General features: G+C 42.7%; 1 protein-coding gene and 1 long non-coding RNA gene across 3 annotated transcripts in view; one reads left to right on the top strand and one right to left on the bottom strand.

Moving 5' to 3' along the window:
- The first annotated feature begins 216 nt into the window (after positions 1–216).
- On the top strand, positions 217–7,300 carry LOC119793870. Its single transcript, XR_005282147.1, has 4 exons — positions 217–345; positions 625–658; positions 717–738; positions 6,995–7,300. It is a non-coding gene; the product is annotated as an uncharacterized LOC119793870 (long non-coding RNA).
- The window catches only part of phf21b (PHD finger protein 21B), a 55,437-nt gene continuing 41,541 nt past the window's right edge, over positions 2,536–16,431 (bottom strand). For both annotated transcript variants that reach the window (XM_038301154.1, XM_038301152.1), the window contains 11 exons: positions 12,728–12,820; positions 9,774–10,106; positions 7,135–7,260; positions 7,006–7,057; positions 6,839–6,915; positions 6,707–6,761; positions 6,132–6,148; positions 5,896–6,054; positions 5,752–5,818; positions 5,572–5,675; positions 2,536–2,811 (listed from right to left, as the gene is read on the bottom strand). In XM_038301154.1, coding sequence (XP_038157082.1) covers positions 2,614–2,811; positions 5,572–5,675; positions 5,752–5,818; positions 5,896–6,054; positions 6,132–6,148; positions 6,707–6,761; positions 6,839–6,915; positions 7,006–7,057; positions 7,135–7,260; positions 9,774–10,106; positions 12,728–12,820 — 1,281 coding nt within the window. In that variant the 3' untranslated portion in view covers positions 2,536–2,613. The remainder of the gene's footprint in view (positions 2,812–5,571; positions 5,676–5,751; positions 5,819–5,895; positions 6,055–6,131; positions 6,149–6,706; positions 6,762–6,838; positions 6,916–7,005; positions 7,058–7,134; positions 7,261–9,773; positions 10,107–12,727; positions 12,821–16,431) is intronic.

The raw sequence follows: 16,431 nt of genomic DNA, 5'->3' as shown, positions 1-16,431 counted from the left end.
GATAAAAGAATATAAAAATGTTTTTTTTTTCTTTCTCTTTTTTGTTCAAATGTTGTGTTGTGTAGTAAAATAGATCTGTTTAAGCACTGCACAGTTTCTCCCGGAGAAGATTCCTAGAAACGGATGATGGAGGAGGAGGAAGGTGGGTTTCTCTCCTCTGTTATTCTTTTTTTAAATGTGTGAAACGTCGATGCGTCAAAAAGAACTGATATGGTTTCTACGGTGAGGACTTGATATGCATCACATGGCACATTTCAAAATAAAAGCCCTCTTATTGTGACAGATAATTTTATTCTCATGAAGGCAGGTTGGACTCTGAAGGAGCTTCGCTGGGAGGAATAAAAGGTAATCTGATCTGATTAAATATTGATTTCCTTCTTTTATTTGTTCATAAAGACCAAAGTGACTCGATTTAAGTCACGGAGGCTTTGAAACGCAGAAACTTTTGATTGATCCAAACATGTTAGGAGCTGTTAACCAATTAGATGAGGGGAAATTTATCCATGATAGCAGCTGTAAAACCTCTGCATCCTAAATGATTTTAGATTTAAGTCTTTTAACTGGGACTTTCAGAATAAAAGCCTCCGTTGTATTTTCATTGGACTGACCTGTTTCTCTGAACAGATCCTGCAGCGTCGATCCTTCAGAGACCAAACAGGTGAGTCGGATATGATTCTAATAAAAGGCGTTTTTTTTTTTTCATGTTTGTGCATCAGAGCGCCGCACCTCGACTGATGGGTGAGTACAGTACCACAAATAAAAAAACAACAACAAAGTAAACGGCAGCGATGAGGCGGGACGTCTCCAGACTGGCAGGAAGACTCGCGACTGTTGTTGCAGCTCGACGGAGACGTCCTGCTTTCCTCTTTAAATATATATAAAAAATATGAACCGACGCAACAAAGACAGAAACCCTGAAACGATGTGAGGCAGTGTTCATCCGTCGCTCAGAATACACAGAAAATGTAAGACACCAAAAAAAAGGACGTTTTTGGCATATTTTCCATACTGGTTAAAGTGGGAGGGGCTAAATGGATGCATCACATGTCGACTGGAACAAGATTTGACTTTTTATTTCTTAAAGATGCAGAAACAAGCAAATGTTTCAGCAAACGCTGCTGAAGCGTTTAGTCTTTTTATGGTCCCTGCAGCTCCCCAGAAACGGTTTAAAGGGGTTTTCTATTTGTAGCGTTTAATTGACTTTGTAAGATTAAACTTCAGCATTTAAGTCCAGACTTCAATTGGTCCGCTCCAAACCATCAAATTTTCTTTATCCGAGCTGATTTTCGTCTCTGACACCTGCAGGAGCAATTTTGATAAACCTATAATCCATAGATGTCAATTTTCCCTGTATGTTATAACATCAGGGTATGAAATGTTATTTATTGATTCTTCTGGTTGGACAACTATAAAACCTGAAGGTGAGGAAAAGGGTTTAGCTTCTTTTTTTTTCCTCACCACAAAAACTTAATTTAAAGTCGTAGGGAAGTCATTCTGGCCTAAACATGCACATAAATGTGCGGTTTATCAGACAATAATGTCTATTTTTAAAACAATCCTGTCTGAAAATCTGTGTTTTTCCATTATCTTCTTCAGGCCAGTTCAGCCTGAACACCTAAATTCAGCGGTCATGTGTCGCAGCTAATATACGCAACGGTTGAAATCAGAATCCTTTCCTTTCCCAGTGTTCACGGGGATGGACGTCTGTGTCTTCGGCAGGCGTAGAGCTAACAGAACTGGCAGCGTTGCGAGGCAAGGGCTCAAACATGTACGGCTGGAAGCCTTCTACACCAAACCAAGCTTCTGCCGCCCTGGCGTCCTCTTCCACAACATCTTCGTCCCCGCTTTCCTCCTCTAAATAAAAAATGGATGACGGAGGAGACTCATCCACGACCTCCGACACTAAACTCTCCTCCTCTTGCATGTTTCCTCTGTCCTTAGTGCTACTTGGTCCCAATGGAATTTCCCATTGGGAACCTGCTAGCACTAAGATGCTAACTGGTTAGCAAGATGCTTCCCTACGACTTCAATCAGAAATATTTTAGACAAAAGAAAACCAATTAGTCTGGATAATGCGACACAGATTTGTTCAACTTGCACTTCTGCCGTAGTGTTTGACACCTTTATTTTTAATCTGGACTGCTTTGTTTCTGCATCTTAAAGTTAAACTCGTCCACTTCAGATGTGATGATGAAAGCACGTATGTACAGTGATCCCCTCCAATACTCCAAACTTACATTTATCAACAGGCATCAGCATGAAAATACTAAAATCTGCACTAAAAAGCTAATTTCTGTAGCTTAATCTTAAATACTTTTTTTCTTTGACTTTTACTCTATAAATACTGAGAAAATCGTAGTTCTCTGTTTTGTTTGAAGGCTCGTCTGCGTTAACGCGTGGAAACATCTTCCTGAAGTCGTATGGCAGGAACTTTGATGAAAACGAACGTCTACTTTGATAAATCCCATACAGCCGCTCCGCTAACCTGACCGCGCAGGTTTAGGGAACGTCGGACGCTGGATTCTAGCGGTTCGTAATAAATAGAAAATAACTTAAAAAAAATCTCGTAAGCACTGTAGGTGTTGGGTTTGAAAAACGCTTCAGATGGTGGATCTAGTTGGTGACGTCGTCTTGGCTCGGCTGAAGCGGCGCGGTGCTGGTGGGTTTCATCCACAGCTGGGGTAGCTTGGCGACGGTTGTCATGGTCACCTGGTCTCGCTGGATGAGCCTGATGAGCGTTTTTAGACGGTCGAGCGACGCCTGAGTGTCCCTCTGCAGCCCGAGGAGCCGATCCCTCTGATCCATGCAGACCTGCGGAGAAACAGGAAGTTTGAGCTGAAGCGTTTCATTAAACCATCATCCAATCAGAGCACTCCTTCCTAATATCACGTTCACTTCCGCAGTTTAGTTCACCGACCTTCCTTTTCAGATGCACAGTGTTTACTATGGGAGCAATATTATCTGCAAACACAGAGTCACTTAAGTCTGAAGTATTTTTGCTTCAACACCCAGAAATGCAGACAAATCATTGGTTAGAGGTCGAGCAGTTTCTTGGTTGACTCTCTTTACACGTGATTTTTGCTACACTTCTGCCATCTGAGATCTGCAAACGTGTAGAAAGGATTAGCATGTGTAATATCTTGATTTGCTGCGAAGGCTTACGGCAGACCGTTTATCATATAATCAGCTTTTCTGCCTAAACTATGACTGGTAGAAATAACGATTCAATTTGAGATATCTCTAAAGGCATTGTTATTTCTACTAGTCATAATTTAGTTTCAGGATAGTCAAAACTTTTTCTTTGATATCTTAGAAGTAGTTATGATCAGAAAAGCTGATTATATGATAAACGGTCTGCGCTCAGCAAGTCAAGATATTACACATGCGCAGATCTCACACGGCAGAAGCGTAGCAAAAGTCGCATGTGTAAAGAGAGTCAACAAAGAAACTGCTCGACCTCTAACCAACTATTTGCATTTCTGGGTGTTGAAGCAAAAATACTTCAGACGAAAGTGACTGTGTGTTTACAGGCTGATCTACACATTTGCAACAGTATTGCTCCCATAGTTTACACCCTGGACCGCATCATCAAATGCAGAGTCAAGGCGATTCCAAAGTTTTTCATAGAGAATAACTCAGCAGCAGTCAGTGATGTTAAGTTTCACCTTTGCTTTTATTGTGAAATGCTGTGGGGTCTGTTGATTTACTTAATAAGGTAAACATTCCCACTGTTATTAATGCACTAAGGTAATTTAAAGTCCAAATCAACACAAACTCTTATTGAATTTGGAGCTTAAAGGGGAACACTTTTTTTCCATTGGTCCCTTGATTTTCCGTTATTCCATCATGTTCTACTCTCCCATATGAGTTTAGTGTCATTTGGAGCCGTTCTGAAGATATTCCGTTAGGTTATATCCAGTAACGTCTTCCTATGGGCAACGACTTGAAGGCACAAACTAAACTGTTCATCATTTATTCTTTATGGAACGCCAGCTTTCAGAACATGGAGGCCAATCACTGTCCCACAGACATCCAAGGTTATTTTTTTTAAAAGCAAAGCGGAGTGTGTATGACATCATCCTGTCCGCTGAACTGCTGCTACCACAGATGATCTCGCTCTCCAAATGGAATTGAATGGGTGGAGATTAGCCGCCTGTGGCCCAGGCTGCCCGTCACTACTCCAGTCTGGCGCATGGATGATGTCATACACGCCACGCTTTGTTTTTAAAAGATATAAAGGCGGATGTCTGGGGGGGACAGTGATTGGCCTCCATGTTCTGAATGCTGGCGTACCATAAAGAATAAATGATGAACAGTTTAGTTTGTGCCTTCAAGTCGTTGCCCATAGGAAGACGTTACTGGATATAACCTAACGGAATATCTTCAGAACGGCTCCAAATGACACTAAACTCATCTGGGTGAGTAGAACATGATGGAATAACAGGGGAAATGTAAGAAAAAACTGTGTTTCTCTTTCCTTCCAGGAAGCTTTCACAATTCAAAATGTCAGGAACAGTGATGAGTTTTTGTTTTGAAAACATGCAGATTTGAACAGATGAAGGGGTCGAGTTGTTTGGCTTCTTTGGTTAGACTCCAATGCTCCACACCTGTCTAAGTGTCTGAAAGGTTGGTCATTAAAGGGAATTGTTGGACTGGCTGAAAAGACAATGTCCTTTACTCTCCTGTGCAGGGGGTGGTGCTGCGATGATGAGTTGAGCAAGTAAACATGGTTTTGACCATGTTTGATTTTTTTCCAATAAGCAGCATTGTGCGCTCTGCTGTGTTGGGCCTGTGGAGAGGTTGTTTGGTTTGGGGGTTTGGTCCTTAGGATGCACTAGTCTCTGTTTAAGGGTCTGGGATTTTGTGTTTGAAGAAAATCCTGGAGAGACTCCAGCAACATATGGGATGGAGATGTTTTTGCAAAAACATCTCCATCCCATATGTTGCTGGAGTCTCTCGAAGAACCTTTTGACAGGTGCTAGTGCATCCTAAGGACAAAACCTCCAGACCAAATATGAGCGAAGTGTCTGCAGTTCAGTGCAGAGAGGAATGCTCTGATCTTTATGTTAGAGAAACCAAACAACCTCTCCACAGACCCAACACAGAAGAGCGCCCTCCTCTGGACAAAGGACATTCCTTTGAGGACCAGAATGTTCACATTTTGGACAAACAAGGCAGGTGGTTTGAGAGGATCGTCAAGGAAGAAAAACAGAGATGATGGATTCAGATTCCAGCTTCCAAAAACTTACAATGCTGTTATTGAGTTGATTCCTTCCCGTTATCATCGGAGCCCCAGCCCAGGAGAGTGAAGGACCTCATCCGACAATTCCCTCTAACGACCAACCTTTCAGAGACTTAGGTATGGGGCATTGCAGGCTAACAAACGATCCCCCTTCGCCTGTTCCAATCTGCATGTTTTCAAAACAAAAACCTGGAACTCGACGCTATTTCTGACATTTTGAATTGAAAAAGCTTCCTGGATGGAAGAGAAACATCCTCCTTAGCGGGGAGCGCGGGGTGTGCCGCTCCGTTCACATGCTAACCATGTGGCAGGTTTGTGTGTTTTCTCACTTTGAGCGTCTTGTTGAGCTTCTCGTCCTGCTCCTCCAGATGAGCGCACTCCTTCTTCAGCTCGGTGTTCCGTCTCAGCAGCCGCCGCTTCTCCTCCTGCCTCACTGCAACACAAACACGCTCGGTCAGCAGAGGCAACGCCACAGCTGCGCGCCGAGGACCCGAGCTTCGGCGTCTCACCTGTCTTGTGTGTAACGTAGGACTGAACGAAGCTCTGAGGCCACGACAGGTTCTCCTTGTTCAGGACCTGAAAAGCACAAATTACAGCTCAATTTTTTTGCATCGCCTCTGAGCTGCAAAGACCTAACGGCGTCTCAGACTCACCTTCTTCTGGCACTTGGGGCAGTACCAGGGGCCTTTGTGGGGGCTTTTGATGGGCGGGTGGAGGCAGCTGGGGTGGAAGGCTCGGGGGCAGTTGTGGCAGACCTGCAGCTCTCCGTCCTCCTTACAGACGGCGCAGTGGTCTTCATGCTCCAGCTCCTCCTGAAAAGAGACGCAGCAGACGTCAGTCTAGCTGCTGGACACCTCTGAGCCGTGACATCAGTCGTCATGTGACCTACCTTCCAGCAGAAATCCTCTGAGGTTAGCATGTGGATGGAGCAGAGCAGTGGTTAGTGAACGTTAGAGGAGGGTTAAGGTTAACTCTGGGAAGGAAAAGCTGCAGAAGCAACGCTTAAAGAAGGCTACTGATGCCTTTAGACTTCAGTAAAAACTGAAATAAAGGACTAAGTCCCATCAGCGGTCAACCTGCTGCAGTGCATTATGGTTCTCTGGACGCTTTCTACTGTTTTTGTAGATCAGGCTTGATGTATTCAATGTTTCTGGTTAGTAATGCAAGAGATCAACGGTTAACCCAGCATGCAAGAAATCTGGTTATTTAACATTACAGATAAACTCTGCAGTCTGGATCAGCGGAGTTAAATATGACCTTCTGTTCTGGTTCTCTTTGTTTTATATGCATCTCTGCTCCTACAGCAGTGGAGATGCTCTTAAATGAGCAGAACCTGTTCTACATGCAGTGTTCTGATGGTTCCAGGTCAGTTATCACATTAATTAGGAATCTAAAGGGAGAGATGCTGCCCCCTGGTGTTAGAAGTAGTAACTGCGGCTGTTTTGTTGAGTCAGGGTGCGTTACCTCGTGCCGACAGGTAGAGGGAGCTGTTCAGGTAATGTGAGGGCAGGCGTTTCCGCTGCAGAGGAAACAGGAAGTCAGGTTACAGCTGAACGGTCCCAGGATAAAAAACGCTTCGTTTGGAAAATGTTTCACCTCCGGCTCGAAGAAGCCGCTGTAGGCCGGGTTGGCTGTGCTTCTCCTCTTCCTCTCCTGCCTCTTCGTCTGGATCTCTGTTCACATCAAACAAAGTTCACAGACGCTGCGTCATAAAAAAAAGCTCACTGAACATTTTAGTTTCTCTCTTTTCAGGGCGAACTCACCTTCCAGCTGCTCCGTGGTGACGAGGCCGAGGGCGACCATGAAGGCCATTTTCTGCAAGAAATGAAGAAGAATGGAGTCATTCTGCGCCTCTAGGAAAGATTCAGCTGTAAAACCAAACTGGACTTCACCTCTGGGTCCTCCTTCTTCTTCTTTGGAGGAGATTTTACAGTTGGAGCCTCCTGAGAGGAGAGGTCAGCCTGGACCCCTGGGGACCCCTCAGTGCTGCTGGGGGCCTGGGGCTGGATTATGATCACCTGGAAACACAAAGTCCTCACATTAAAACACGTTTCAAAACCCCGTGGCTTTTTTTCTTCATCACTTTGTTCTGGAAAATAACAGAAAATCCAGTTCCTTTGACTTTAGCCTCTCGGGTCAAAAGTTAAAATCTTTTCTCTGCAGAAGTACATTTCTAACCTGTCTAGGCTGAAATTTTTGCTATTTTTTTGTTGCAAAATAACTTTTTACTCTAAATGTTCACTTATGAATCAAACCAGGAAACAAACCTGAACAAATAAGAACTTGTTTGCATCCATTCAGGGGTCACCAGCTTGCTAAGAGCTCTGTAATGCTGTTTATAAACCCCTGAGGCCTTCATAGACCAGAGGGATGAACTTAATTAATCACAGACATGATGAGTAACAGTTATAAAGCGCTGCAGCAAGCTGTGGTAAAACAGTACAGCAAACATCCAGTTAGATTAATGTGACCCCAACTGCAAAATGGCTTCATCCATCAGGAAATGAATGCCAGTATGATGAAGGTCCAAACAGCGACAACATGAGGAACAACATTAAACGAGGCATTTAGCCTGATTGGCAAACCTTAAGGCAAAGAATAAAGCAACATTTAACCCACGTTTTCTACAGACAAACTCTATAAATCAATGAAGGAAAAGTCCGGTCATATTCAGAATTTGAACTGCTAAAAGTACTTTAAATAAAAAATATTACATGCTGTTCAATAAATAAAGAGTGTTTTTAATAAAAGGTGCCGTAGGATGTCTGTCGAGGTGTTCGGATGTTTCCGAGATCGAGAAGGAAACAAGCCGAGGCAGAGCGCTCATGAAACGAGCTAACAACAACACAAACAGTGCCTAGCTTCACCAGGTCAAAGGCGGTCTTGATTGCGATGTAGCGATACAGGAGTGAACAGCGAAAGCGGCTTGTGGCTGCTAACCAAGGGGGCTTAAAATGTCCTTGCTTTGTAGGTGTCGAGCTGGGTAGTTGCTGGTCGATCGCGTTGTCATAACCAACAAAAAACGCACGGGAAGCATAATTTGTACCGGTCCTCGTTAGGGGTGTAAATCACATCCATCATGGCGATTTGATTATTTTCAATACTCAAGAATACACCACAATTCGATTAATTGATTAATTATTATTATTTTTTTTTACACCTTACAGGCTAAACAAAGTTTCAAGTTTAAAATAAATCAATGAAAGCTGTAATATCGTTATACATTTTTTTTTTTAGAAACAATAGCAAATAACAGAAGTAGAAAAGTTGCATCAAAAAATACTACATAATCAATGCAATGCGATACCTCGGCTCCAGACTCCGCCCCCTCCACAGACGCTCCGCTGCTCCTCTCCCAGATTGTAGCTGACCGCAGACAGGAGGCCGGCTTGGTTTGTTTTTATGACCGAAATTGCAGAAAACAACTCATGAAGTTTGACCCGCTAGAAGAGAACGCTGGGACCCTTTTTTCACCTGGATCTCCGCTCTTTTTGGTCCTCATGTCCCTCCGTCGTCGGACTAAACTCGCCCCCACTTCCTCACCGCCTCTGCCGTATCTAGACCCACAGCGTGTAGCTCAGACCACGCTTCAATATTGAGCATAAATCAAAAACGTCTGCATCAAGCTCACTGCAACACACTGCTGTAAGAGTATAACCAGGAAGTGAGGTAGGACGACAAATTAGGTTTAGCGCCACCGCAGCACGGGAGGAGAATTACGCCCAGGAGCAAATGAATAAAAATAGACCGGAGGAAAAAAAAAAAAAAAACATGAATCGATTCTCTTGTGGACGCATCGATGCATCGATACAAAACGATTATTATTTACACATCTAGTCCTCATTCCTGCACAAACATTAGGGGGTCGATTCAGGGTACGCGCACAGGGGGGAGAAGCAGACGACCCTGATTGTGTCAGGAACCAATAGTGGACCACAGACCGTGTTTTGTGATCGATGGACGTTACTCAATGATTTCTCACAGTAGCGGGGACCTTTTTTTTTCCGTTTCACTTCTAGATCTTCTATTTCTTTAAGCCACATGATAAAAAAAATGCGTCAGAAAAGTTCTCCTACCTTTAAGAGTAATTTTCATGTGAATGTGCTTTACTGGAGGCATCCATGTTTGTCAAAGAACACACCTGATGTATTCCAGCATCCAGCTGCCAGACAGTAATTATTGTTTTTATATTTTACTGATAAACGCTAAATTCATTAAATCACCGCGAACGTCTTAGTTTCAGGTATAGATAATGATCGATTGGTTATTCCTTGCTGACCGGACTTTTCCTTTAAAGCCTCTGCCAGTTCGTTTACCACCTGGGATCAACATTAATTGTGCAACTAAATCCTTTCCAAACAAGCAAATGATGAAATTATGCCAGAAATCTTGAGTTACTGTCGTGTTCAGCTGCTCACAGAAGGCCGTTCTATATTTTCCATATTTAAACTCCACGCTGATCCAGGCCATAAATACTTCAGGATAACTGCGTCTCATTTGCATCAGCTGCCGTCATGAAACGCTTCCATACCTTTACAGCCTCGCTGACAGATGACACCCCGTTTCCAGTGGTGGGGGAGGCAGCGATGATGGCGTAGGCCACGCCGGGGCCCGCAGAGGCGTGCTGGGCGGGGCTGCCCAAGTCGGGGCCGACCGATGGAGCGAGCAGCGGGGCAGAGGGGGGTGAGACGTTGCTCTGGCTGTTTGGCTGGTGGTCGGAGCTGAAGGTGCTGTTGGCGGTGGGCAGGGTGGGGGCCTGGCTCTTAGGGCTGACCACAGCAGTGACTCTCTGCAGGCTGAGCGGCTGCAGCTCCTGGCAGGGATTGTTGGGGAGACTGTCGGGGATCTGGGTCTTTGGCCTGACCTGTTTGGGAAGAAAGCAATGGGGAAAAAATGATTTTCAGGTTTGGATTTTCTGGTTTTTCATGTGTAAAATAAAAAAATGATTCTGCTAAAAACACCTTAAAGCAGGAAATGAGAAATCATCCAGCTCTGCTGCCACCTGCTGGACTCAACCCAGCAGGACTGAACGTTTCATCTAGATTTGTTTCACTGAATGTGTAAAACTCTCCACCGAGGCAAACGGATGTGGAAGCAGCCTGCTGGGACCAGAATAATCAGGAGCAGAGGCCCAGTGGTTTATGATTACCAGTGGTGTCAAAGGTTCACACATTTATTACTTCAGTAGAAGTATAGATCCTGCAGTTTAAAATCACTCTGGTAAAAGTTGAAGTATCAACTTGACCTCTTTACTCAAGTAAAAGTGAAAAAGTATGTGCTCCAAAAACTACTAAAAGTATAAAAGTAAAAAGTAACCTTTAATAAAACCAGCCAGATGCCGCTATATGAACTGAAAGCTCAATTTCTAATAATCCTCTGAGATAGGGCCAAGGATGAGGGAGGTCTGGTTGGTCTCCGTCTCCCGATACGCTCTCGCCTGTGTCCGACCTTTCAGACATTTCAACATCTTTTTCTGAATCCCACATTGTAGCATGGCATAGACAATTCACGTTAGCAGTTTGAAGAACACCTGCTTGCTTCTGATGATTTCCTTTAGCTAACCAATGAGTGTTTGCGTTCTATGACTCATCCAATCACACTAGCTTTCACTAGATGTGGGCGGAGCCAATGATCTGCATTGGATGGAGCACATGACGGGAAATAAAGATTTAGAAACATTAAACCGAAGCCAAGAGGAACGAGGAACGTTTGATTTAAAAATGTAAGGAATAGAAAGAACAGATACTGGTGTGAAAATGTAATGAAGTAGGAAGAAAAATAAGTAATTTAGTAAAGTATAGATACCTATAAAGTGTACTTAAGTACAGTAATGAAGTACAGGTGCTGGTCATAAAATTAGAATATCATGAAAAAGTAGATTGATTTCAGTAATTCCATTTAAAAAGTGAAACTTGTATATTATATTCATACATTACATACAAACTCATATATTTCAGATGTTTATTTTGTTTAATTTTGATGATTACAAATGACAACAAATGAAAATCTCAAATTCATCATATCAGAAAATTAGAATATTGTGAAAAGGTTCAAAATTGATGGCCCCTGGTGCCACACTCTAATCAGCTAATTAACTCAAACCACCTGCAAAAGCCTTTAAATGGTCTTTCAGTCTAGTTCTATAGGCTACACAATCATGGGGAAGACTGCTGACTTGACAGTTGTCCAAAAGACGACCATCGACACCTTGCACAAGGAGGGCAAGACACAAAAGGTCATCGCTAAAGAGGCTGGCTGTTCACAGAGCTCAGTGTCCAAGCACATTAATAGAGAGGCGAAGGGAAGGAAAAGATGTGGTCGAAAAAAGTGTACAAGCAAGAGAGATAACCGCACCCTGGAGAGGATTGTGAAACAAAACCCATTCAAAAATGTGGGGGAGATTCACAAAGAGTGGACTGCAGCTGGAGTGAGTGCTTCAAGAACCACCACACACAGACGTATGAAAGACATGGGTTTCTGCTGTCGCATTCCTTGTGTCAAGCCACTCTTGAACCACAGACAGCGTCAGAAGCGTCTTGCCTGGGCTAAAGAGAAACAGGACTGGACTGCTGGTGAGTGGTCCAAAGTCATGTTCTCTGATGAAAGTAAATTTTGCATTTCCTTTGGAAATCAAGGTCCCAGAGTCTGGAGGAAAAGAAGAGAGGCACTTCATCCACGTTGCTTGAAGTCCAGTGTAAAGTTTCCACAGTCAGTGATGGTTTGGGGTGCCATGTCATCTGCTGGTGTTGGTCCATTGTGTTTTCTGAGGTCCAGGGTCAACGCAGCCACATACCAGGAAGTTTTAGAGCACTTCATGCTTCCTGCAGCTGACCAACTTTTTGGAGATGCAGATTTCATTTTCCAACAGGACTTGGCACCTGCACACAGTGCCAAAGCTACCAGTACCTGGTTGAAGGACCATGGTATCCCTGTTCTTAATTGGCCAGCAAACTCTCCTGACCTTAACCCCATAGAAAATCTATGGGGTATTGTGAAGAAGAAGATGCAATACACCAGACCCAACAATTCAGAAGAGCTAAAAGCCACTATTAGAGCAACCTGGGCTATCATAACACCTGAGCAGTGCCACAGACTGATCGACTCCATGCCACGCCGCATTGCTGCAGTAATACAGGCCAAAGGAGGCCCAACTAAATACTGAGTGCTGTACATGCTCATACTTTTCATGTTCATACTTTTCAGTTGGCCAACATTTCTATAAATCCTTTGTTTTTATTGGTCTTCAGTAATATTCTAATTTTCTGATATGATGAATTTGAGATTTTCATTTGTTGTCATTTGTAATCATCAAAATTAAACAAAGTAAACATCTGAAATATATGAGTTTGTATGTAATGTATGAATATAATATACAAGTTTCACTTTTTAAATGGAATTACTGAAATCAATCTACTTTTTCATGATATTCTAATTTTATGACCAGCACCTGTATATGTACTTCATTACTCGACACCTGATGATTACCTGAGGTAGCACTGTGGCTGCTTGTCCTGCCAGCCGGTGCAGTGAGCTGACTTGAGGCACCTTGATGGGCAGAGCAGTGAGAGTTCCCAGCATCTGAAACACAGCAGACGTTCCTCAGTCAACATCATGTTTTACTTTTTGTTTTTCTGCAGGGTTTATACAGGAATGACTCTAATTTAATACTTTTTAATGCAATTAGAAATCATTTTAATGCCACCAACAGGTACCCGCCGACAGGCTGCAGCCACGCCGCGAATTCCTCGTTTATAAACCACTTTAGTTCAAACTGGCATCCTTCCCCATTCTCTAGCTTTTTCTCCGAACGTACGTCTTTGCGATCAACCAGAAGCAGTTCCACGTAAATATATATCGTCCGACGAAATTGTTTTTATAAAAATTTTTTAAGAAAGTATTTTAAATGCCACAATAAACACATTTAATGAATTTTAATGCCAATTAAGGCCTTAAATAAAAAAATATCAATTTAATGACTTAATGATTTTTAATGACCCATGGAAACCCTGTTTTGGCCAAAAATGATGTGAAATCTAAAAATAAATTATTTTACATGAAATGTTTTGAACATAATCCTGCAGCAGAAGAAAAAAAAAATAACAAAAAGGTCAAAATGTGAGATCTTGATTCTAGATCCAAAAACTGTAAAGCTTCAAAAAAAAAAAAAAAAAGATGTGCTTCACAATGAAAACTAAATATATAAATAAATCTGAAAATGAGCCATAAAACCAAACTGGAACCAGTTTAAATGCGTCTGAAATCTAAAACTTTTTGACCTTTTCTGTAGTTAAATAAGAAGACAAAATGTAAACAACCTAAAACAAGAAAAACTTCACCATCATCGACCACAAGGGGGCCCCTCCCTCACCCCGCAGAGTCCTTGCTGTTCATTATTGCTGAACAATCTCCTGATAATTTGATTTTCTGTGTCAGGGATCAAAGTTCAAAATAGAAAATGAGATTTATATAAACTTTACTCTGATAGTTTGACAAACAGCTTCCTGAGACCCGGTTCATTTGGTCTCGTGTCGTTCTTGTTTAGTTCACAGATAATTCAAAGAACAATGAAGTTTCTACGTGATTCCAGAACCAGAAATTAATTATCTAAAGAGAAATTGGGCAGAGCTACAATCGAATAAATATAAAAAACTACCATCTAAAAGCCAAATTAAGTCCAAAAATCAGTTTAAATAAAACACCAGACTGGTCTAAAACCAGTCCGAGCAACACCAGAGGAGAGCTACAGACCAGATCAAATCTACCAAACACTTTTCATATTGATTTAATAAACGCAACTAAAACCAGTCGAGATTAACCAGTAACCTCGAAAGTAATGCCAAGCGGTCTAAAACCAGTATGTAACCAGTTAGACCGGGTTCTCCCAGTAGAGGCGGCCATCTTTTCAGCAGCTCAGAATGAAAAGAGGCTGAAAGTTTCTCCCCTCCCTCCTCCCCTTCTTTTCTTCTTCAGTGAAAATCCTTTCGTTTTGTCGTATTGTGCTGCAAAGCGGCTCGCCGGAGGATGAGGAGGGAGGAGGCGGCCTGGGCCGGTTACCATGGTAACTGCAGAGCTGAGGATTCTTGCAGTTTCAAGCCTTTCATTTCTGTAATTGCTGCCTGTTTTCTCCAAACCCAACACCTTCTCCTTTGGGGGGGTTTCCTCCTCCTCCTCTTCTTCCTCTCAGTGATTTGCTGAGTGTGTCGATAAATTCTTCCATTTCTCAAACTTTAAATTAAACTATTTATTGTTTTTACTTCTATGGGCCTTAAACCAAACTATGACAGATCTTTGTCAGACGTGGCGTCTCTGATTGGCTGCTGTAAAAACTGATTATTTAAAACCTGATGAAGACCAATATAGCTAAAAAAGAAAACCTTTCAATCGTTGCCTGACCTAAAAGTAAACATTCTTTAGCCTCTCAAATTATTGTTCCAGTTAAATTGTTGCTGAGATCTCATAAAATAATCCTCTCTTTCCAATCCGGGTCATGCATCGTATTACTACGACTCATCCTGTCCTGTTTCTTTCCTTTTCATTAGCGAAAACCAACATGCTATTAAAAAAATGCGAATCGATACACGATCATTAATAATTATTTTCCTGGATTAAACTCAGAGTAAAGCTAATCTACCTGGATTACAAACCCAAAGCATAAAAGTTCAGATAAAGGTTAGAGCTCACGAGCAGCACGCCAAAGAGCAGACACCACGGTCCAAACGCCTTTTTCAGGTTTTAAAGTATAAATAAATTCACAAAGATCCAAAGATGGAGAGATGTTTAAATCATTAATGGACGGTGAATATACGGATTGAAAGATTTTTTTTAATCCCAGATTTTTGATGCATGTTTACATTGAAAAAGGAGATTATGAAAGAAGCTCTGATCTTTCCTTATGAATGAAATGATTACTACGGTCAGAACCAAGGACAGCGCCGGTAGTGGAAGCTTCAAATCAATAACAGGAACAGATTTTAGAGAAAACACAGAGGGAGTCGGCTGCAGGCTGGCCAAGGTGAAGGCAGGAGGAGGATTAGAGGAGGAGGAGGAGTTTGTCGTCTCTGCTCCTGTCATCACAGTAGGATGAAGAGGAGGATGTGCACACGCAGCAATCAGGGTGAAGCCACAGAGCAGAGATGACAGCTTTCTTTTGAGACAATCGTCTCTCGGCAGAAGCAGAACTCAGCAGCCTGGTTTTGCAGAAATCAGCTCCAAAGAGGCGTTTCAGCTCTCATGCATGTCGACCCCAAAACGTTTCCTTCGGTTTGTGTCACGTTATTTTTTAAATGGAAATGTTCCCAGGAATAGTCATTGTTCCAGCAGCAGCCAGCAGATGGCGCCCCCCTCAGTTTATCCCTGCTTTATCAGCTGCACAGATGATCAAGATGAAGACCAGCCTGATGTTTGACAGACGCCTTCGATCAATGGCGACCGCATGCTCTGAAGGTCAGGGTTCAGCGGGCGACCCAGAGAGTTGGCAGAGTTTGCTGACCCCAGAGCAGCGAAAGGGCAAGGCGGTTACCAAGGAAACGGCTTCTTCATCAGGGATGAGGATCAGTTTTTTCCCCTCAGTGAAAGCTTTGCTTTGAATCTGTAAATCAGCTGAACATCTGGAAAAGTGACTCCTGATGCCTGAAGCTCGTTCAACGTCCCTAAAACATTGATTCTCACTTTTACCCGATGTATTGCAGCATCCAGCTGCCATGCACGTGGGCATTGTCAGTTTCACTATAGCTCTGGTGAATTTCAATGGTGAAGTCCTCTGGAAATCTTCAATAATTGTTGTTGATTGCAGATGTGTCTAGTAGTTCCCATTGATTTAGCTTGGAAAGCGGGGAGAATGGCGCTAGGCTTACCGCACCGTGACGTCACTGCTGGAAGATGGCAGGAGGGAGGGGCTACTACATTTGGGCAAAAATGGCCGCTCCCAGACTCGTGACGATTTTTTTACTGACCAACGGTAAATTCATTAAATAACCGCAAATGTATTAGTTTTAGGTATAAATAATGATCCATTAATTATTCCTGGCTGACCGGACTTCTCCTTTAAGTAAAGGACCAAAACTGAGCAAAACATTTTTACAAGCATAACAAACGGATCATAAGAACCCCCAAAAGCACCAACTAAAATACAAACAGAAATCCCGGTTAACAGACACCATGACGGGAATTTTAAATACTTGTTTCCTTCA

This window comes from Cyprinodon tularosa, unplaced genomic scaffold, assembly GCF_016077235.1.
Source record: "Cyprinodon tularosa strain WSP-4 unplaced genomic scaffold, ASM1607723v1 ctg462, whole genome shotgun sequence".
Classification (NCBI taxonomy): domain Eukaryota; kingdom Metazoa; phylum Chordata; class Actinopteri; order Cyprinodontiformes; family Cyprinodontidae; genus Cyprinodon; species Cyprinodon tularosa.
Note: the sequence above shows the minus strand (reverse complement) of the source record. Positions and strands in the feature narration are given on the sequence as shown.